The following is a 23,981-nucleotide window of genomic DNA, read 5'->3' on the forward strand; positions in this document are numbered from 1 at the left end:
GTATTTTTAAAATTAACTTTTACAATTACATCACAGTCAAGTCTTTTCTCTTCTTACGTTCGATAACTGTTAACAAGTTAGTTTATTTCTAGATAACATAACGTTCCCATAGTTCCGTAATTAAATCTAACTTCGAGTTTTATTTTTCTTAACGTGAAATCAATTGCTCTAATAATTAATATTTACATGAATAAAACTGAACGTATATATATATATATATATATATATATATATATATGTGTATGTGTGTGTGTTTCTATTCTCTTTCGGTTCAATTAAATCAATTAGGTTGTATTTACGTATTTTATAATTGCAGATAAAAATAAATCAAGTGACATCAATGTATTGTATTACTCGTTGTTATAAAATCGTTACGAGTTTATGGAAAGCCAATGAAAATTCTTAATATTTTTCTCAAAGCCATTATGGTCATGTACGCGTTGCTATAGATAATAGAGAAATATGAAAAGAAAACTCGATGAAAGTAATTCGAAACTTAACTTTTCTGTTTCGCGAGGTTAAACTTTCATCTTTCTACAACCTATAAGAAAAAGTTGACTTTAAAAACGTAAGTAATACTAACCGAACGTTTTCGTCGTGCCTTATTAAGGCTTCATTGATATAATCAAAAAAATATATTTCTCGCTAATTGATAAAATAGATGGAGAAAAATAAGATGAATAAAGTGATGATTATTTTTTTTGACTTAGGAGAAATAATTTAAAATATCGGCTTAATTATTATCAGCATATTTTCATTTTTTTTTTTTTTAAATTCTAAATTGAATGAATAAACTTGTTTACATATATTATTATCACTTAATTGTTTCATTAATTTATTATTATCATTTTTATCGACATATTGATAACCATTAAAGTATTTTATTAAAAATCGAACATAATTTCCATTTAAAGAATTCTCAGTTAGCTTTTAAGTTTCTACAAACGTTTCAAATTATTTTCATTGTCCGTTCTCGAAGATGAGATTACAAGAGGAAAGAATAAAATCAAAAGTTTCGAGTTCTTAATAATAGAAAAGTTGCTTTCTCTTTGACGCGTAAAAAAAAGAAAATATAAAATTGCATCTTATAAAGTATAAATAAAAAAAAACTTAGGTATCGCGTTGGATTGTTTTTTTTTACTTTTTTTATTTCAAATTTTCACGCTTATTAAACGCGCGAAGTTACGCGAATTTGTTTGAATCCTCTTACAAATCAATTCTATGCCTTTTTCTTTTTCTTTTTTTTTTTCTTCAAACTCTCATAAATATTACAATCTTTCGATCTCTTAAGTATCCAAATAACAATGCGTAACGATAATTTATTGTTTTTATTTTATTCCATGTAGAAACAATTGTAACAAAAAACGCTTTAGTAATTAAATTTTTATCAAGATTTCCAGGCTACGATTAACCATTTTCAAAATTGTTTATAACGGTATAACAAAGAACAAGAAATCTACCTTCCTGTCGTTTCCACCACAAATCATTAAACAACGATTCTAACCGGGCCGTTTCTCATCGGTCTCTACGATTATTCGCGAGTAAAGAAAAAGTGCAACGACGAAAGAAAAAAAAAAAGCAAATTACCATTAATGTCCGATCGATTTTTCTACAAAGAGAAGAAGAATTCATAACGGAAGGAAGAGAATTCAATTTCTAACACTGGGAGGAAAAAAAAAAAGAATATTTAGAAAAAACACATATTATACGATTAGTTCTATTGAAACGCATACATGCAATGCATTTGTCAATTGGTATAATATCATTTGATCTCTAATGTTAAAACAACGAACTGAAAGAGGAACATTAGTTTGATCGGAAATAAAATATATGCAGTTTGTATACGTGCATATATCCATAATATACCTATGCACACTTATCTATAACGAATGAAAAAAAAAAGAAGCTACATAGTGGTAGTAGTAGCATTGTCATATTTAATTAGGAGAGAAAAAATAGATTGCTCGCGTTCGATCGATTTTCTCTGGAAAATTTATTTTTAATGTCGTTAAGAACTTAGCTTTTGCAAAGTAAGTAAAAAAACAACTTCATTTCCATTATTACAATCGTAGAAAAGGGAGGGGGGTCGTTTATCATTTATTAAAACATAGACGATATTATATTTTTAATATTCTTGATTAAATTATAAAATTCACAAATATGTATATATATTATTCTATTAAATATAAATATATATTTTAATTCGCAATGAGATAAAGAATCGAATCAATGAAACTAAGATATTTCTAAGTAAAAAGATTAAAGTATATTTTCAAGAATAATGACCCTAACGATTTGGAATTCGTGGTGACTAATTTTAGGAAAGGTTCACCGGCCGGTTAAAAGTAATAAGAGGATGAGGAAGAACGGAAGGAAGAAGAAGAAAAAAGAATTGAGGAATTACGAGGAGAGAATCAAGAGGACTAGCGTTCCTTCTTTTCGTTGTTGGCGGCGAATGCTAAAATAAAGAAAAAAAAAAAAAAAAAAAAAAAGAGAGAGAGAGAGAGAGAGAGAGAGAGAGAGAGAGAGAGAGAGAGAGAGAGAGAAGGATTCCAATGTTTTCCTGGTTCAAACTGGTTTGACTGCGAAATATCTTTACCCAGTACGAATCGGAGAGAGCTATACGACGGAGTCACGTAAGGATTTAACTTTTGCCAGCTTCAATTTTTCTCAGAACCGAATCCTTTCTCCACCCTTTCTCGAGAAAGGGATAATGAAATAAATAAATAAAAAAAAGAATCTATTTTAAGCTTCCTTGGATTACAGTAACAGTGAAATATACCCATCAAATGATAAATATATCGTATAATTGTTTTGTTGTAGTATATATCTACAATCAGAAATAATTAATATCAAATGCTTTCCGAAATATTTTTCATCGATCGGTCGGACTGTTTTTTTTATCATACGAACAATAATTTTCAACTTCATTATTCTTACTTATATTAAAAACATTGCGTATTAATTAAAATAAAATTAAAATTATATTATAGAGTTATAGGAAAATTACAAATTCGTTAAAAGCATTTTCAATCTGTTTTATAATTAATAATTATCCATATTAAATTAAGGGATTAAGGTTTTTCCGTCGTACCTTTCCAATGGAATAATAATAATAAACTTTTTTCGACGTTAAAATCGTGGATTGATTGTTTGGATCAAAGTTAGGCGATTCTCTTAATTACCGACCCAAGAAACGTGACGTATTCGAGAATACTCAAGGTATATAAATTTTCCCCACCCCCCGAGTATATTGTCGAGAAACGATACCCATGAAAGAAGAGACAATTAAGACAATCCAAATAGATAACGAAGTTTGTGCAGTAAGACAATGGACAGAGACAGATGTTAAATCATGAAATTATTCTCAGCAAATAAATAATACGATTATATCGTCTACAATCTTTACCGGTTCGTTACATATCGTTTGCGAATTAATTACGCAACAGATGGAACTTTGTTTTTCCCGAGTAATTTCAAAACGATCCTACAACGAAACCAAAGAAAAAAGGTTAATGTTACATGAACGTTTAAACATATTTTTCCAGCGTTTAATGATCTTTTCATCAGTAGGATCGTTTTTCTTTTGAGCAACAACTGTCACGATCCCTCACGAAATTCCATTTTAAATTCTACCTAGTGCAATAATCATTTCATATTAACACAAACAAATTGTTCGCAAATATTCTATAAATCTAAAAATTCCACTAAATAGAAAGATATTGAAGAGTAATCGGTGTGGGGCCTGAAAAAAAAACCACCAAGATATTAATAAGATGCTTTTAATCCTTTTTTTTTTTTTTAATGGTATGGTGGTTATTCAAAGCCACAAATTAATTGCTTTTCATTAATAAGGAAAAAAAAATTACAACGCCGAGCGAAGGCATATTACTAAACGAGAATTATTCACGATTGTTTTTGTATTCTCGTAAGTTGAATAATAATTATTAATTATTATTTCTCAACTTCGCGTATATGCACACATACATTTACGTCATTATTTTGTTCCGTAGAAAATGTCAAAAACCTTCAGAATAAATAAAAATAAATACATTTCCAAAAGTCGTGGGTCAAGACACGAAAGTGGATTTTTTGTTGTGTTTTGAGCTTTATGGTTTTTCACATCGTATAATTTATGTTCCAGACTTTCAATCAACCCTGGTACGTGATAAGCTCAAAACTTTTCAACCCATCATCGTTTATTAATCCTCTTACAATTGTGTAGAATTTTTATTAAAAAAAAATCAATGCCCTTTGTGTCAACTTGTGCCCTTTTCGTTAATTTCATTTTCTTTTTAATTCTCCAATAAAGAATGCATTTGCCATTCTAAATAATTACTGCAATCTTGTGAATGTCATTTGCTGCTTTTAAAAAGTAATTAAGACTTAAACAAAAAAAAAGAAAAAAGGAATAAAAATAGAAAATGAATTATCGGTCACTGGAGAATAAAAGGATTAGGATCATGCGTTAAAAATTGGAAATCTGGGCGCGACAGTATACGTAATCGATTATAAAGGTTGATGACATCGTTCATGTGAACAAGTCGGAGTGTTAACGTGGCCATAGGCATGCCTTGATCTTTACCCGTAAATCTTTCATTTAATGACGTGCCTGTGCGACTAGTTGGAATTACAATCAGGATCCTTGCTAAGCTTGTAACAGTTTTCAGTAGGACGGTGAAAAGAGAAGAAGGATGACGAGGACGCCAACAAAATGGTTTGGCGCGATTTCGCAAGCGAATTTCTTGTTCATGGACTTATTTGTCCTGCGTAATAGATTACTCATCGTGCCTATAAACATAGTCCACCTAATTAATTTAGAAAATATTCGATAGACAATGTGGAATTTCCTGACGCTAATTAAAATTGTACGAAGAAACAAATTTTCGAGATCACCTGTATCTTGTCTATTTAAATTGTTTTTTTTTTTTCTTTTCTTTTTTTGTCATCTTACTAACACATCACTGTTATTTTATAATATAATATAATTTTTCTATTTAAAATAAAAGAAAAATATATTTTATCTCCCAAGTATATAGTTTATATATTTTTCTTTTCATTTATTTGAACGAACATAAATTATATACGAATACACGATAATTTATGTATTTATTTGATAATGAAAAATATTTCAACTGTGTTCGTCGATTAAAATAATTTAGGTACTTTGAAATTGTGCTAAGTGTATCAATCCATTTAGCAATTATATTTATTATTTCTCATCGTATAAAATAAAACAACGGAGTTCGATTGATCAGGAAATATTTTCACGCGAATTCATTAAATTTTCAAATGTTTTGATGTATTTCAAAATTATTCGATTAAATTTAACAATAACTAAACAAATATTCGATACTTCCTCAATTTCAAATAAATCATTTGTTGTAGTATACTTTATCGTTTTCATTCTGTAAAACGACATCCGCGATTTTTTGTTTTTAATTTCAATGATGTATTGAATTTCTTTCCTATATTTTATCCGCATGTTTTAGGTGTTAAAATAACTTATTACATAGTTAATTATAAATTCCGTAATGAAATTACTTTTTTTTTTTTATCTTTCCGATAAAAATGTTAACATTTGAACAATCAAGACAAAATTAAATTTTTTTTTTTAGAAAAAAAACATAAATAACGAGATCGTGAACTATCCGGTTAATAACAACTTAGGTTGCTGTGTCATAGAACTCGATTGAATGATTAACGTTTGCACGATTATGACAACTTATTTCCATACGAACGACGACACGTAATTAAGTTTACTTACCGACAAGATGAAACGGTTTATCATCGTCATCGATCATGATATGAATATTGAATGAATTAGGTGCATCTCGTTTGCAATTAGACATCCAACTCTTCTCATTTATCTTTATTAATTAATTCTTATTTTTTCTAATTAACGTTAATATTAAATATTCGACCGTAAGAATGTATATTTAAATATGAAACGAATTTTTTACGCTATTTTTTTCGAAATCCAATGTCATAATATTGATTTTAACGTACAGGATATATTTCCTGTATAAATACAATTATAATATACGATAAAAATCTACTATGTTACGAAAATCTGGACTAACGCGTGATCAAATTCATTAAGGTCACGTTAAATTGTACAATCTTCGTGATTATCTTACCGTAACGGCTGCTTAATAAAATTTTGTGACCGTAAAGAAAAGAGGACAAACAAGAAATGGAAAAAAATAAAAAATATATTATCCTGACTACTTTCGGACACGAAAATGTTAAAATTAATTAATTTGACGTCGACTACGAAAGAGGATCTCACGCATAAAAGCGTGTGTCCACGATTTTTAATATCCTTGATACACAAATAAAACGAAATTCGATGTGACCTTAAAATATTATTTAATTTGATTAGATTAGACATTTATTTACGCTTACTAACAGAAACGGAATATTTATATTGCTAAATTTAATGAAATGTATCCTAAATATTAGTTTGACAATAATTTAATTAACATTATTAATTAATAAATGAATAGTTTTGCAAAATACAAACAAAATAACGTTTTCCAGATATAGTTATAACTCAATAAGAATTAATAATTTCAATGTTCTATACTTTTCTAGTATTTTTGTATAAATATTTTTAAGCTCTTCTCTGATGATGACGTATAATCCTTCCCTCTCTTTCTATCTTTCTCTTTCGATCTATCTTTCTTTTACAGTTCAACTAAAACCGGCTTCGTATAGTCCAAACGTAAGAAAATTATAAACCTTAATCATTTGCGGCTCGTACAATAATTTTTGAAAAAATGTCGCTAAATTCATTTAATTGCAATTTAACAAAATTAGTTTTTATTTTATATTTTTGTATTATTTAATTAAAATATATATATTTAAATCCCATTGAGAAAAATTCGCGTCTACAGATTTAATTTTATACGATATTAATAATGTTATATAATTTTAATTGGAACGTTAAAAATCTTTTTTTAATGTATATATAACAGAGATGTGTACCGCGATCAATACATTAAAAATAATAATCTTTTTGTTGAGAATATATCATCAAGTTAAATATTACTTAAGCATAAATTTAATGTCTATGTTGTTGATACTATGTAGATTTCGTGTATAGATTCTGTATAGTTACATGCATAAGTGCAAGGATCTATAATAGATAAGAACACGATCATAAACTTCAATTCCGAAAGTGGTGACGGTCGTTTAAAGATCGTGCTCGATTCTCTCAACGTTGGAATCTTCGATAAGAGGGACGTTTTTATTCATCTTTTCTTTTAATCAAGTATCAATTTCAAATACGAGACTACGCGAATATCTTATTACTTTCGTTTACGTTTTTTCACGATTACCATCCATTTGAAAAACGATACAAAGTCAAAATCTTCTTCTTCTTATTATTCTTATTCCTTTCGATTAAAGTTTACTTTTATATTCCAGGATAATTATAAAATGTTCAAATAAAAAACGATTATTTGTACAATCAATTTATCGATTTATTCCAAGTATGTTTATTTCCTTTTTGATGAAACAATCTAAATCCCTTCTCGCAGGAACAATATTTTAATTGAAACTTTGTATTTTTTTAACACTCCTATGTAAATTGTATGTTAATCACATGTGTAATTACTTTTGAATAGAAAAGTATTAGTATTCAATTTTTTTTATATTATTAGAATTATATGTATGGTATATACACACACATATACATATAACAGATTCGATAAAAAAATTAGAAACGCTTGACTTATCTTACAAACTAATGGGCTTACGAATATCACCCACTTACATTATTTACGGATCACTAAGTATGACACAGTTATGCGTATACAAGTATAAGTTATTGGATTTATTCAGAATCATTCGAGTGATGATTCCATTTAAATATGTCGCAACGTAAGATAGATTTCACGAAAAGGAAAGTTTAAATCCGATCGTCGAAAGTCCTTTGCCAAATTTTAATACACTTTCTTTTAACAATTTTGGATCAGCTTAACTGACATTAACATTTAACAAATAGAAGATATACACGGAATTCAGATCAAAGATTATTTAAATATCATTTAGATAATGTATAAATAGAAGGTGACAGACATTTTAAAATTGATCACCAAAATTACTCGATTTCTATTAATGAAAGAAAAAAAATGTGTCAGGCGAAATTTATTTGATTTCGAATGTGATATAATATTCTGGCAATAGTTATGTTTAAATTTAATTATCATAGTTTTTAAAATAATAATTTTCCATTGTAATTGATCTTTTAATGATCTTGAATAATATTTAAACGTGTCTTATTAAATGGTACATACAAAAATGTATCATTTCATTTTTTTCAAAATGGAGTTCACCTCCATATTAATAATCTATTAACGTGAGATTATGCCACCTTTAAAACCAAGTAAATTTTGTTTGACACATTTGTTTTTATTGGCAATAGCAATCGAATTATTCAAGTAACTTGTTTTAAATCCCATATCGGGCATATATATAATGCATAACATATTAAAATGAAATTTCTTCTTCTTCTTCTTCTTCTTCTTCTTCTTCTTCTTCTTCTTCTTCTTCTTCTCTTATTATTTCTTATAATCTTTAATTTAATTTCTTTAAAGAAAATCAAGAGAGAATAATTTATAATAATAAAATATAAAGAATAGGTCAGATGTAGAAAAGTGAGACATATTTAAATTTTTCTAAATATGAGATTTTGTAAAAACTTTTTTACTCATTATTCTTTCCGAGGATGTGAAAATCAAACAACAGCGAAATCAGAATCCTCTCCAAGAATTAACTTCCATCTAATGTAAGATAAAGAGTAACTATGAAAAATAATACTCGACTATTTTTCTTTTCTCTTCCATTTACCCTTTTCACAGTTAAACGTTATCTTATACCATCATAAATCTCATTGAACGCGAAATATCAAGATATCGGAGAACATACGTTTGAACAAATGAAACATTAATTTGGATATTAATATCGTAACCAATTTCTCACGCGTATTCATTTTAATCATTCTCTATGCGCATCAGGATGAAATTTTTCATGAACAAAATTATAACAAAGTATCGCACTTAAATAAAAATAGCATAATTCATTCTAAGAAAAATTATTGTCATTCGAATAGGAAGGAGGATGATTTTCAAATAAAAATTGAATCCTTTGAAAAAAAAATCTATCTATTATTACAAACACATAAAAGATAAACATTATTTTCTTTGTTCATGAAAAATGTTGGAACAACGAATACCAAATAGGGATTAATGCTATTAATCAAAATGTATATTACAGAATACAAGGTTTTCTTATATAAGTCAATGTTCTCTTGTATCATCTTTAATTCCTATTAGATAAGTAGGTATCTCTATGGGAAAACTTAAAGAAAAAAATATATATATATATATATATGTTATATCTACGAGACCTTTCATTGTAAACCTTTTACGGCATGATCATTAAATCTCGTCCAATTAGAAACCTTCCGTGGCGAATAAAGTAGATGTTACAATGGCTCAAGTTAAACGAATGTTCGTTCCCTCGAAAATATTTCATTGCAGATATTTCGAATAAGCTCGACACATGAATCACTCGAACCCCTTGACTTACAGAGATTTTCTTAAAACATAAAATATATATATATATATAAGTCGAGTGACGTCAGTAAAAATAAAGGATTTCTACGATACTTTTACACCAACTGAATGCGAAATACATCGGAGGTATATGAGGAAAATAACAGGAAGACTAGCACACAACTTTTTCCTACTAACTTTTTAACGTGATCTTTTTCTCTCGAGTTTCAGTTGCACTCGAGATATCCGATTATCTTCTAGGACCAATTCTAAAGTCAAGGTTTACGCTTTAAACTTCGGTCATGTAACACGAAATAAGCTTTTATACTTTTCACATTTTTATTCCTCTTCTTTTTCTTCTTCTTCTTCTTGCTTTCCTGTTGTCTTTTTTCTTTTTTTCTTCTTCTTTTTTCTTTTTTCTTTCTAATCCAAAAGACAACCTTAGCGATTTCCTCTTATCTCGAATTCCCTGCTTAGCAAGGGGGAGAAAAAACTAACTGGGTGACATTAGCAAACCCACTAATTACGTAGTCGCAAAAATACTGATGGCCTTGACGGTAATTCCATCCGTTCGGGATACCACATAAGAAATTTAACATCATATTGCAAAATAGTCTATTCCTTTCCATTTAACGTGCTTTCATCAACATTTGTTCTATTAAAAATACAAATATTTCATGGGAATATAAATTGAATTCCAAGAATGAATCTACCATTGATAGAAAAATAAATGTAAGGTATCTGAGCATCAAAGACACGACTACCATAAATGGTATTATAATTAATCGAATTTTATCGATCATTAAAAAGCATTTCATGTTTAATTGAGATATTACAAGGTAGCAACGTTCTAAATGGCTTCTTTAAATCAAAAAAATTCCTTTTTTTTTCATCCCATTCAAGGGTAATAGCTTTCTAAGAGTATTAGTTTCGTAAAGGATGCACTTCTCATTCGAAGGTTGAGAACAGAATAAAAAGCCCATAACTCGATCAATCTTGTAATACCTTTGTGTCGACAAAAGCAAAAAAAAAAACCAGTTAAAAAATTTGATAAATTTTAATAAGAATCATAAAGTTAATTCCTCTCTTCATAATTTCTCACGAGATACCAATGAAACGCATCTAAATATATATCGTCTTATCTTCCTGGGAAACGTAACGAGAATTAACAAGGATTTACCTAACAGGATAATATTTCAAGGATAACTTTTTATATTTTTTGTGCAATTCTATATAACGTTGAAACACTTATCGACTCGATAGAATTTTCGAGTACATAGTTACTCGCTAATTGATATACTAACTTTACTAATATGCATAAAAAGAAACAAAAAGGATATTAAGATATGAGACAATAAAATTCAACTGATTTGGAAGGACATGTGATTTTATAATAAATAGCAAAGAAAATAAAAAAGAACATAGTAAAAAATTAGAGAACTGTAAAATGTTAACACATTGTGTACGGGTCACGAGATATCTCGTATATAACAAACCGAACGTTATGGTTGGGTTACTATATATCTGATTTTAATGTGTTTTTTTTTATATACGCGTGTCGACGAATCAAAAAATTAAAATTAAATGAATATACCTGTTACGTTGCTTTGGTAACGAAGCCTTGCATATTCTTATGCAAAATGATTACCGAAATAAATGTATATTCAAAATTCCAAAATAATAGACAAGATAATCGGTCGGTATTGTTATTACACCAATAGCTATCATACTTTATAAAGTGTTTAATTAATTTACAGAATAGATCGTAATTTTAAAAAAAGTAACAAAATATTTTATAGAAAAAAGACAAAGAAAAGATCAAGATGAAATTATTTGATGATTTAATAACAACAAGATTCTTAAATTAAGTTATAAATTATTAAACAATAAAAAAAGGATGAATATTAAAAAAGTGCATTAATGCATTATTGTACAAATAAGATATTGTAAAGCAGTCAACAATACGCTGAGCTCTGAAAACGCGTTGGATCCAATACATTGTTCACAAATAATTTCATTGGAGGACATACCAAAGAGAAAAGAGAGGGTGTACCACGCGTGAAGGTGAAAAAAACAAATAGGAGACGAAAAAGGTAGTAAAGAGTGAGGTAAAACGGAGGTGGAAGCAAAAGAATGGAAAGAAGAGAGGAGGATACAAGGAGGATGGGTATCAAGTTGGACGATTGGCCTGGTAGACGACCCCCCACCCTGTATAAAAGGCTTCTTCGACTGGCGACGACTTCAGTCTTTCAGTTCAGCTGACACACACACAAACTGCGTACTAATTCACTAACATAAGATCATCTTTCGTCGAGGCTGAGAGGAGGTCGCCTTTAATAACGGCGCAACTATCAGGACGAAGGATGCCTTGCCAATAACAAGAATCAACAACACTCCAGGATTCTCAACAGGACCCTCAACAGGACCCTCATCGACAGGAGACTATCTCTCTCAGCAGGATATTCGGAAAAATGCTTTCGAAGATCTGCCTTAACCCTACGACATTTGCTTTCTTCACCCTGGTACGTCCCTTACTCTACGAAAACTTCAACTTGGATAAAGTCATACTACTACTACTACTACTACTACTACTACTACTACTACTACTACTACTACGACTTGACATCAAGTGCAATTTAGTTTCTTATGTGGGAAGAAAAATTATTGATCAGTTTCGATAGTGCACGTGACGATCAGTGATCACCAATCGAAACGTATTTTTTTTTTATTTTTTTCATCAAAGTGTAGAATATTTTCTCTCTCTCTCTCTCTCTCTTTCTCTCTCTTTCTCTCTATATATATATATATAGGTTTATTTATTTTTGTCAAACTTATAATCGATTTCGAAAGATTCCAAAGAAGAATGGAAATACACACTTTGAAGAGTTTTTGAAAGTAGAGTAAAAGTAAAATGATAGAAAAGTAAAAGTTGTAGTAATGTTCGAACGGTTTGAATTACAAAGGCAAATATAGGAACGACACGTGCTTAAATCTGCGCCGTTACATACGCGTACGGGTTCTCGCGCGACGAAATTCCAAAAGATTGCGAAATCGGCAGAGCATGTCAACTGCAAATAGAAAATCGTAAAAATCAATGCTACGAAAAGTTAAGTGATAGAAACAACGACCTCGTTTACATGTTCTATCTACTGATGTTATTCATTTTCTTATTCCAATAGAAACAAAAATCAAATCTACGCTTTTACTGTCCTTTCAAACAAAATATTCTTATACACTTTCTTCTCGAATAAATAACACATTCCTATTTATCATTTTTATATTAAATTGTCGTAGGAAAAATGAATGCTATTTAAAAGATATGGATATTATTAATAATAAAATTATTCAATTAGCATTTAGAAAATAATAGTCAATATCTAATAGTTAACTACTACTTACGTTAAACAAAATATTCATGCTTAACGATAATTTATTAATGAAAATATTTAATAAAATTATTAATCAAATAATAGAAATAATAATAGAAAATTTAATCAATTATACGTAATGAGATGCATGCATATTCACCGAATATTTCATTGAATGGGTAAATGAGGAATCGTAGAAGCGAATAATCGTGAAAGCGAGCAACGTCAGCTTTCATTGATCTTGACTTCCATTCATCTGAGAGCAACACAGCTGCACTACATTTCATTCATGATTCTCCGACGAGGCGTATCGGAGCAATGTCATAAAGGCCAGATATAAACGTGTCGGTTATGTGCATACACATACTATATAGAAGAAAACAGTTCTATACGTGTATTTCTTAAGCCTTGAACTTCTACTATCAATCATCTAACATCTTCTCGTTTAATCGCGATATAATTCCTCAACTTATAATTTTCTTTTATTCTTATATATATATATATATAGGGAGAGAGAGAGAGAGAGAGAGAGAGAGAGAGAGTTCTCTATTTTTTTCTCTCCGTTTCGAAAGATAATATTATCTCTCTCGGAATATAAATAATATTTTTTTTACCGAGATGTAACAAATGTTCGTTATTGTAAGTACTTTTCCCTTTTCTTTTCTATTTTTTGTATTTTGTTTTCTTTCTAATGTCTCGCGAACCAAAGAAGAAAATACTTTTTAATCGACCATTTTGTCGAGAAAATAATTGACAGAAAAAAGAAAAAAAAAAAGAAAAAAAAAGAAAAGAAATAGACCGTCGTCCGTTTTCATATTTTCAAACGTTTCAATCGCTTATCATCTAAACGGACTATTAAAAGTTATACAAATCCACTAACGGAAGAAATATTGGATTTTCCCCGATATCGCGAAATTCGCCGATACGGTCGACAGATAAATTTCAGTTTTAATCATTCATCTGTTATCTCTTTTCTCTCTTTTTTTCGTTCCTCTTTTTTTTTTGGCCCCATTTAGTTTTTGTGTAAAAAACAAAACAGTAAAAAAAATAAAAACGTAGGACAATAAAAGATACGGAGATACAAAAATATGATTCATATATCATTTATACGCGAATCGAATATAATTTATAAATATAAATTTAAAAATTCTTTTCAATTCTCGATATAACATACGATTATCAGAGTTCTATTTACAGTAGTAACTAACATAAGTAATTTACATTACGTTACAATGATGTCCATATAAACGAGACGTCTTCCATTGAAAAATCAAGAATGATCTACGACTACCGGTCAAATCGTCAGATCTTTTTATCCTCGGATCTTCCATGAGGCTATCACTCGACGCAATCCCATTTGTACTGTTTACATATTCAAGAAAAAGAAAGAAAGAAAGAAAAAAAAAGAAAGAAAGAAAGAGAGCGAGAGAGAGAGAGAGAGAGAGAGAGAGAGAGAGAGAAATGCAACGTTTAACGGCACGATACAGCCGGTTAAATACAAAGCTTACAAACAGTTAATTAGTTCTGCACGAAAGCATTTCTCCCCGTAGGTACCACCGTTCATTATGAGTAACTTTGATAAAAACTAATAAAATAATACAAAAAGTGGCAATTTGTAACAATTTCCACGTAATAAAATCGTAAAATTCTTAATAATTAAATCTTTTAATTACACTGGGATACAATCTCGTAAAATATAAAGAATTTGAAATTGATCGATCATTATAGCTTACAAATAGGTATAATACTTTCGAAATAATCTTAGATGGAATCGAATAGTGGGTTGTAAAGTTATTTATGAATGAGTAATAAATTAAAGGACCTCGTGAGGTTGAAATTAATTTATTTAACGCGTACTCACGTAAAGTGCGAGTAATTATTTTTTTTTTTTTTTGCATTACATCAACTAGCGAACGTAAAATTCATTTTTATTTGAATCAAGTGTGTACGTCCGACATTCCGTTAATTATTCTCGCTATTTTAATAATGAAAAACCACTAAACCACAAACATGATTCTTCTTCTTCTTATTATTATTATTATTATTATCGCCACTGCTCATCATGGGGTCTGACAATGAATTCTTCTGCATTCTGCAAAGGCCAACTTTCTTTCTTGCAATAAACCTTTTATTTTCGCTGTGTTGCAACAAACCGACAATAAACTTTTCCAAGGTTCTATCGATTCCTAGTTGGTGATTGTGATTACGTAGTTAGAATTACTTTTCCATAACTCGTTCGATGTAAATTTATTCTTTATATCGTCCGTGTTTAACCAAAAGTCACTAATTACCATTTATACTTATTTGAGTTATTCCTCGTCGAATAAATTTTTCATCGGGAAAAAAAGTAAGATTTGGACATTGTAAAGTATATAAGTCACATTTTAGGCCAAAAGTATATAGAACACGTTAGAATGTATATAAAATTGAAATTGAATATCACAATTTAACGAGGAACCGAAAAAATTCATTTCTCCCAAGTGAAACCAGAGTTAAATTTTGATATCGCGTTTAATGTCATTTCTCTCTTTAAAAACTTTACTAATACAGAAGGATAAAAAGTATGAAAAGAGTGAATAATGCAATAAATCTATAACGCCAACATGTCTTTTATCTCATAAAAAAAGAAAAATAAAGACAAATAGGTTAGTCGAAGTTGATCGATCATCGGATTGTGTTTTTTTTTTTCGTTCTTTTTTTTATTTTATTTTATTTTCTTTTTGTTCCCTCTTGGAATGTATGATAATAAATTTATTAGGATCAAATAAAAGTATCCTAAAGTTCCAAAAAGAATTAGTTCGAGTTTTCAAAAGAAACGAGTAAGAATAGGTTTCGTTTGAAGAAACCAGAACACGAAAGTGGATGTCCGAAAGAGACAAACGATCATGGAAGAAACGTTTTTAGCTTCTACAAAAGCCGTTGGCAATATCGACGGTTTATTCCGTTACACAACTCGAGTTAAAACTTTCACTAAAAGATGATGCGTCGATTCGTTTTTTCCGATGCTCGAATCGATACAGCTTTTGGTGATCTGACTGGGTAGATTTTTGCTTGTGAATAATTAAGATAGTATTAAAAAGAAAGATAAAGAGAAAGAAAAAGGTAGATCCGGTTTTTCGAGATATAACCGAAAGGTCAAACTTCCGTAAAAAGAAAAAAAAGAAAAAAACTGTAATATAAATAATTCGCGTGTAAAATCGGATAAACATAAAACGCATACGTTTACTAACGAATCACAATCGAAGATAACGTAACGATTTAAATATTATCTATTGTATATTCCAATTTGATTAATTTATCTAAAAATATCTACTTGTCGAATGCTCTTATAAATATATATATATATATATATATATATTTTACGTAAAATAATTATATTAACGTAATTAATTAGTAGTCACGCGGAGTAACACGCGATATTGGATCCGCCTATTTCTCCTTCTTGGATAAACGTATAATTTAGCGATCATCAACTTCTCGACAAGATGACGCTTCCTCGTTAACGGTATACGATTTTCGCGACAAGAGAGAAGAAAAAAAAACAGAGCTCCTATTTCAAATAGAGTAATAAACTGTTCTATCCGATAGAACGAAAATTTGGAAATATTTTCACGTTCCGATCAAACATAGTCCACCTACATTTTCAATGTCTGGTTAAAAACATTTCTGGCCCTGAGAACGTATTCGTATCCTTAAGAGGATTTTACTTTCCCTTTTCGTAGGTGGAACAACGGAATCGCTGAGATCATCAGTCAGTGAAAGATATTATTCAAACGATATTATTTCGACGAGGCGGACATGTGTCTATTTCAATGACCTATGATATTACATTGATGTCTCAACAAATGGATATTAAAAATTTAAAACAAAATATATATATTTATCTCGTGAAATTTTGTCTTTGAAACGTAAAATTAATTCATGTTATTATATCATCGAACAAAACACAGTATCATACATATTTGCATCAGAAAGAAAGATCGAAATCTTGTGGAAAGTGTTACGTGGTGAAGTATCAACGTTTTTACTCTCACTCTGCTCGCTAAATGTCGTAACGAAAAAGGAACTGACAATTAAACCAAACGAATGAGTCTGAAAAATGAAGGATGCTCGCGTATACGTATAGTAAAACAAGTCGAGAGGTATTGGAATACATCATAGGCTTTTTTAACGAACTTACTTTCCCTTCACCTTGGTGTTCCGTCATGTGTACATCATGTGATCGCATGTCACGATAAGTGTTTTATCTTTCTCGATGAGAAATATAAAATTATGTCTTGGCGATAACACAAAATGAAAAGTTCTTATCAATTTTGGAGCATCATTTTGAATAATACGTTGACTATAGTATCTCGAAAGCTAACGTGAATATTAATATTACTTTAATGAAAATTCTAATTCGTTAGATTTGAACGGATTAGTTGAACGTTTAATAACCCTTTCATTGCCAACCACGATGCGTTACAAGTTTAGATTTATTACACATACCATACAGATACTATTATCTGTAACTTAATATTATTAGAATATTATTAAATGAAATTGCATCATGTTTATTTAAAAAGTCAAATATTGGCACTCAGGTGCAAGACGTTCTAAATTTGTCTGACACTGAATTAATTAAAGATTAAATAGAAATGTACTTTCCTAAGGTTACTACCACTGTACTGTCGCAGTTCGTACAGTTAGAAGATAAAAAGAAAGGCACGGAATTGATTTTCGACATCAACGATGAACACAAGGCTCAATATTTGAATCAAAATTTTTATTCGAGTAAGTAAAAATGGCAATAGGAAGCAAGACAATTAATCATCACAATTATAAATGAACTATTATATCTTTTAATTGATCAAATTAAAGTTAAAGATATTTTTGATCAGATGTATATAACTACGGTTACGAGGTGAGCCCTAATGGACAATTTCATCATGAAGTACACGGACCGGACGACATTACATATGGATGTTATGGCTACGTGGACCCTTTGGGAAAATTAAAAACAACATTTTACATAAGCGATGGATGGGGATACAGAGTAGTCAAGCCTGGACAAAATGTAGAATTATTTGTTCATGAACACGAACATCATGAGGATAGCCAATCGGAAAAAAATAACAACGATGATCGTCATGATCATCACGGCATTCTAACTGCTTGGAATAAATTACATTTTCCACCCATATGTGCACAATTCGAAGAGACGAATAATAATCCTAATATCGTACTACTCCCAGATCATGGAAGTAAGAACATTGAAAACACACACACACACACAAACACGATCTAGATATAATTATTAATAATATTTAAATAATTTCATAATTTTCTTTTTGGAACTGCAGCATCTAAGACTCCGGGAATTCCTGAAATACATAAACACCCCGTCATTCCGGGCACACCAGAAACACCATCTCGGCCTATACACCCTGAAAAACCAGAAGCTCCGAGTGTTCCAGGAAGACCAGAACATCCTGGCATTCCAACATCGTCAAAAACTCCTGTCAACCCAAAAGGATCAGAAGTACCGGAAACACATAGGACACCATCACATCCCGAATACCCTGAAAAACCGAACATACCTGAAATTCCTAGCACTCCGAAAATCCCAGGAAGACCAAGAGTTCCTAATATTCCGGAAATACATAGGACACCATTGCATCCCGAATATCCTGAAAAACCGAACATACCTGAAATTCCTAGCACTCCAGAAATCCCAGGAAGACCAAAAGTTCCTAACATTCCGGAAATACATAAAACACCATCGCATCCCGAATATCCTGAAAAACCGGACATACCAGAAATTCCTAGCACTCCGAAAATCTCAGGAAGACCAAGAGTTCCTAACATTCCGGAAATACATAAGACACCATCGCATCCCGAATATCCTGAAAAACCGAACATACCAGAAATTCCTAGCACTCCGAAAATCCCAGGTAGACCAAGAGTTCCTGACATTCCAGAAACACAAAAAACACCGTCACATCCTGGATTCCCTAGAGAACCAGCAAAACCACTGGTTTTTAATACTCCAGACTTACCAAAAAAATCATTTTATCCAGAATATCCAAGCACATCTGGAACGTCCGTCACTCCTGGGAAACCATTCCAACCTCCATACAGCGACACATCAAGAACTCCTATTATTATAGAAAAACCATCACAACCTGTACTTTCTCCTCTACCAGACAATTTTAATATTTCTGATAAACCAGAATCTCCTGGAACTTTTAATATTCCTAACACACCTGAAAAGTCTGGAACCTCTGACGTTCCAGGAATAATAGGAACCCCATTGCACCCTACATATCCTAGCACATCCAGGATTTTTGGTTCCCCAGGTAAAGAAGATATTTTTGGTACTCCAAGCTCAACAGAAACACCATCGCATTTTAGAGACCCTGACACACCAGGAACTTCTGGAAGCTTAGGAACACCAAAAACATTAAAAATATTACCACAACCTGTATATGCTGATACGCCAGAAAATTCTGATACAGGGGGAACTTCATATACTCAAAATATGCAAGACAATTCTGATGGAAATGTATCACCACATTCTTCTACCTCTGGTACATCAAATATTCCAGATACTACAAGTGGACAAAGTAATTCTGAAAAAGAAGGATCACAATCTTCTGTATATCCAGGTACATCAGAAGACATGAATCTGTATTCTTCCAAAGAGAGTCCACACCAATCACCAGTTTCATCAACCCTAATTCCACATAAACCATCAATTATTTGTAGTATTCCGATTAACATATATTATCAAGTAATGCAGTCAAAGAAGCGATCAGATCATGTAAAATTTGACAAACAAACAGAACCTAACATTTTTGAAAAGCAAGATATTTCCTCTTCTTCTGAGCACTTAGCTATACAATCACCATCTATGTCTCATGACCAATTATCGTCTTCTGGCATTGGAACAGAATATGAACAAGTACCACTTTCTAGATACTTAAACATAAGAGAGGTTTCTACTATAAATTCTTCCTTACCAGGCCCTTCTAGAATTAGAGATTCAAATTTGATTTCAATACATACACCAGAATATCCAAAAACTCCTGATATACCAGAATTTATATATGATCCTAAAGAAAATACAGCCGACTCACCAGATTCTAATAATACAATCTCTGCTTTATTAAAAGAAACTTACGTTTCATCACCAATATCCTCTAAATTCTTAGACAGTGATAGCGAAAGAACACTGTCAATTAGTCCTGAATATCCTCACTCGGTAGAATACGATAACATTTGTAAAACACCTGACAGACCAAATACACCAGACATTAATTAACGAGAAAACACTTAAACATACTGACCAGGTAGATACTCTTTGTCATCATAGAATATAAGAAATAACATTGAATACAGGATAAGTGAATATAACATTATAATGCATACATGATAATTGCAGGAACCCAAGAAAATCTACCATTTACTGCAAGTTCGAGAACACCAGGAACATCATTTCATCCAGTGTACTCCAGCATGCAATCGGCTCCTGGTATTGCAGAAAAACCTGCGAAAACACCAACGAAAGCATTATCGCATCCTCTATATCCTGACATACAATCATCTTCAAATATTGCAAAACCAGTAGAAAAAACATCACATTTTGCACATTCAAATACTCCAGAGACTTTTAGTACTCCATATAGATCAAGACAATATCAACCTGGGCAATACAGCGAACATACCGTAACAAGTTCTTCTAGTACTCTAGATATTTCTGGTCAGTCTGGACCATCAGGAATACAATCTAAATTTGAATACTCTAGCGCAAAAGAATCTCCTGATACAACATCAGATGGACAAGATACTTYTAAACATCRTGACATATCAAAAACAGAAWCGTATTCTGGATATTCTGTCATACCGGATGCTTCTTCCTCTTCAAGTAAAGCAAGCTCTTTTGAAGAATTTGTTGCACCAGATACTACTGATAATCAAAGGAAGCCATGCTTTACTGGACATTCAAGAACATCAGAAACACAATCGCGTCCTAAAGAGTCGAGTGAACCAGGAACCCATAGATTTCCAGGTAGACCAAGATATCCTGGACAATATGTCAAAAATACCTTAACAAATCCTTCTAGTACTGTACACATTTCTGGGCAGTCTGGATCATCAGGAATGCAATCTAAATCTGAATACTCTAGCGCAAAAGAATCTCCTGATACAACATCAGATGGACAAGATACTTCTAAACATCGTGACATATCAAAAACAGAATCGTATTCTGAATATTCTGTCATACCTGATGCTGTTTTACCTTTTAAAAAAGCAAGAACGAATGAAAAACTTGTTATACCAAATACTTCTAATACTTTAAATACTTCTGGACAGTCTGTCCCATTAAGAACTCAACAAAAACCTAAATACTCTGATCGAGTAGAGACTTCTAATATATCAAATGAGCAAGATACTTCTATACATCGTGGCATATCAGAAACAGAATCACATTCTGGATATTCAGTCATACCTGAGACTACTGTACCTTTTAAGGAAAGAAGAATTGATGAACATGATAGAACAAGGATTTCTCTAAATAAATCAGACTTTTCTGGAGATTTTGGTGACTCTGGAAGAAAACAACATGTTGAATATCTTGGCACATCAGGTACTCTTAAAGAACAGAACATATCAGACTATCGATCATTACCATCACGTGCAAATTATCCTGGAACTTCTGGCTATTCATCAACTTATCCCAGCATTTCGGTAACAAGCAGAAGAACAGGCTTATTTAAACTTACGGGAAAACTGGAAAACATGCTTCTTAGAAGACCAAGTATGTATTATATTTATTTTTCATATTTGTTATAGAAACCTAGGTTTATAGATTGTTTCTGAAATTATTGAATTCATTAAGATTCACATTTATGTTTATAGTTTTGATTAGATTATATTAATCGAAAGTAAAAATCATAATGACGTATATTTATTTTCAGATTAAATAAAGTAAAATCTTATGAATTTTCATATATTTTTGTAGGTCATCCAATTCGTGGTGGATATCCTTCTTATCCCAATGGACCCGAGGGCCCTGTTGGTCCAACAGGACCCATTGGTGATATAGGTGGTATTGGAGATGTCGGTGGTGAAGGTGAACCAGGCCCTAATGGTCCATGGCCAACTGGATCTCCAGGACCTGATGGGCCTTGGCCTGGTGATCCAAAATATTACCCAGATACAATTCCTCCCGAACAATCGCGATATCGTAATCCTGTGAAAATTTTAAGCCTGAAATCTTATACACCCGTTAATACTAATCTATCGATAAAAACTAGTTTTCCAAGACAAATGAATTTAAAATCATTTATAAAATCAAACTCCAATTTTACCGGTGCGATAAATAACGGTGAATTGTCAGAAATTTCATCTCCTATCAAAGTAAGCGAAATCGTTGATATTGATCACAGCAGATTTAAAATGCAAAAGTATGAACATTTTAACGAATTTGATATTTATCAAGAAAATATCAACCATAATGCGAAAGCAATTAATTCATTAATGCATGATACATTGAAAACGTCAGATCATTTAAAATACACCTTTTCAAAAAATAAGACGGATAATTTAGAAAAACATGAAACTACTGATACAAATGTTAAGCCTTACGGATTAAGAACTGAAAATAAAGAAAATAGTCGATACGAGGTAACAGAGGATACTAGCCTAGACGAAGAACCAGAAGCTAATTTTGAACAAGTTCCTGTTAATCATCAGAAACATTATCGAAAAGAATTTCAGTATCTTGCCAATCATTCTTATGAATTTCAAGACATTATTGAAGGTCCACAAAATCAACCTTATAAAATAGACCATCAAGGGAGTCGACTTATAGTGCATACGAAATTCGATAAACACGAGGAAAACGGAAGAGGTGAAAATATTGATTCCCCCGAAGAACGAACTGTTGAACTCATAAAACAGGTAAATACGTCGTCCGAAGGAGAACGTGCGGATCATAGTATCACTGCGACAGGAGTTCAACCACCACATCCAATTAATATTAAATCATTTTCATCATCAGTAGAACCAAATCCACAAGCTTGTCCTTGTTATTTAGTTGATTCGTATAAGGAACACGATATCATTAGTAGTACAGCAAGCACTCCTCTCATTGGTCAGCTTGGATTCATCCCGGTGATTTTCGTACCGTATTGTCCCGATAACAAAGCAAATAATTATAAAATAAAACTCATGTATCCCTCAGCAGCATCCGTTCCATACGCATGCAACGCATGTAACACATCGGGTGGAAATATCGAAACAAAGCTTATTGGCTTGGATCAGCTTAATAATATTGAAAATTTAAAGGATATTTTGAGTCAGGCCAATCTTGGATTTTTAAATGTTCCAGTCAAAGCCGTACCTGAAAGGAGAAAAATCAGAAGCAGGAAAATAGTATGAAGGATCTAGTAAAATTATATCTAACTAATGATAACACAACAAAATAATATTGTTTTTTTTTTTTACCGGGGATAAGAAAGAAATATTCCGCCTCCTGTAAAAAAATGAAATATGGGATATTGAAATTGCCCATTCGCCAGCTGCAGGTCAGCTAATAAATGATCGATTTGATGGTATTGAAACTTAAACATGGCTTCATGTGCAAGAATCTTTAAGAATGCATGTCGACTGATCAACTCATGTACATATTTATACATTCAACGACTGACTATGATTATTCGTGCATGGAACATCAAGAAACATGTAAGTCGTTTGTAGATTAAAATATTTTTCTCAAGTTGACAATCTTTTTGGCAATTACTTTTTGTCTTGAATATTTTACAATAATCACATCTAATGAATACAATGCTTAAATACAAACTTTGCTCTACGGACTATTTTTTTGTTGAACGTTTTAAAATAATACACGATAATGAAGTTATTCCGCAAGCCATATACAATTTCAGTCATGCATGTATTCAGTGCGCTTGATCATATTTTTAGACATGTATGCAAATGCATGTTGATTAACGAACATTAATTAATATACATATATGCGTGTGAAACAACGTTATTTATAATTTTA

General features: G+C 31.0%; 1 protein-coding gene across 2 annotated transcripts; it reads left to right on the plus strand.

Moving 5' to 3' along the window:
* The first annotated feature begins 11,810 nt into the window (after positions 1 to 11,810).
* On the plus strand, positions 11,811 to 23,976 carry LOC106790470 (cuticle collagen bli-1-like). 2 transcript variants are annotated; one of them, XM_014755387.1, is made up of 7 exons: positions 11,811 to 12,085; positions 17,584 to 17,704; positions 17,812 to 18,174; positions 18,274 to 19,578; positions 20,355 to 21,731; positions 21,936 to 22,876; positions 23,307 to 23,976. In XM_014755387.1, exons 1-7 carry the CDS (start codon positions 12,035 to 12,037, stop codon positions 23,349 to 23,351), a joined length of 4,203 nt encoding a protein of 1,400 aa, XP_014610873.1. In that variant the 5' UTR covers positions 11,811 to 12,034; the 3' UTR covers positions 23,352 to 23,976. The 2 variants fall into 2 exon arrangements, with proteins under 2 accessions (XP_014610873.1, XP_014610872.1); XM_014755386.1 differs by having other exon boundaries at positions 21,936 to 23,976.
* The last annotated feature ends 5 nt before the right edge of the window (positions 23,977 to 23,981 follow it).

Source organism: Polistes canadensis, unplaced genomic scaffold (assembly GCF_001313835.1).
Source record: "Polistes canadensis isolate GaletaPanama2010 unplaced genomic scaffold, ASM131383v1 scaffold_240, whole genome shotgun sequence".
Classification (NCBI taxonomy): Eukaryota; Metazoa; Arthropoda; class Insecta; order Hymenoptera; family Vespidae; genus Polistes; species Polistes canadensis.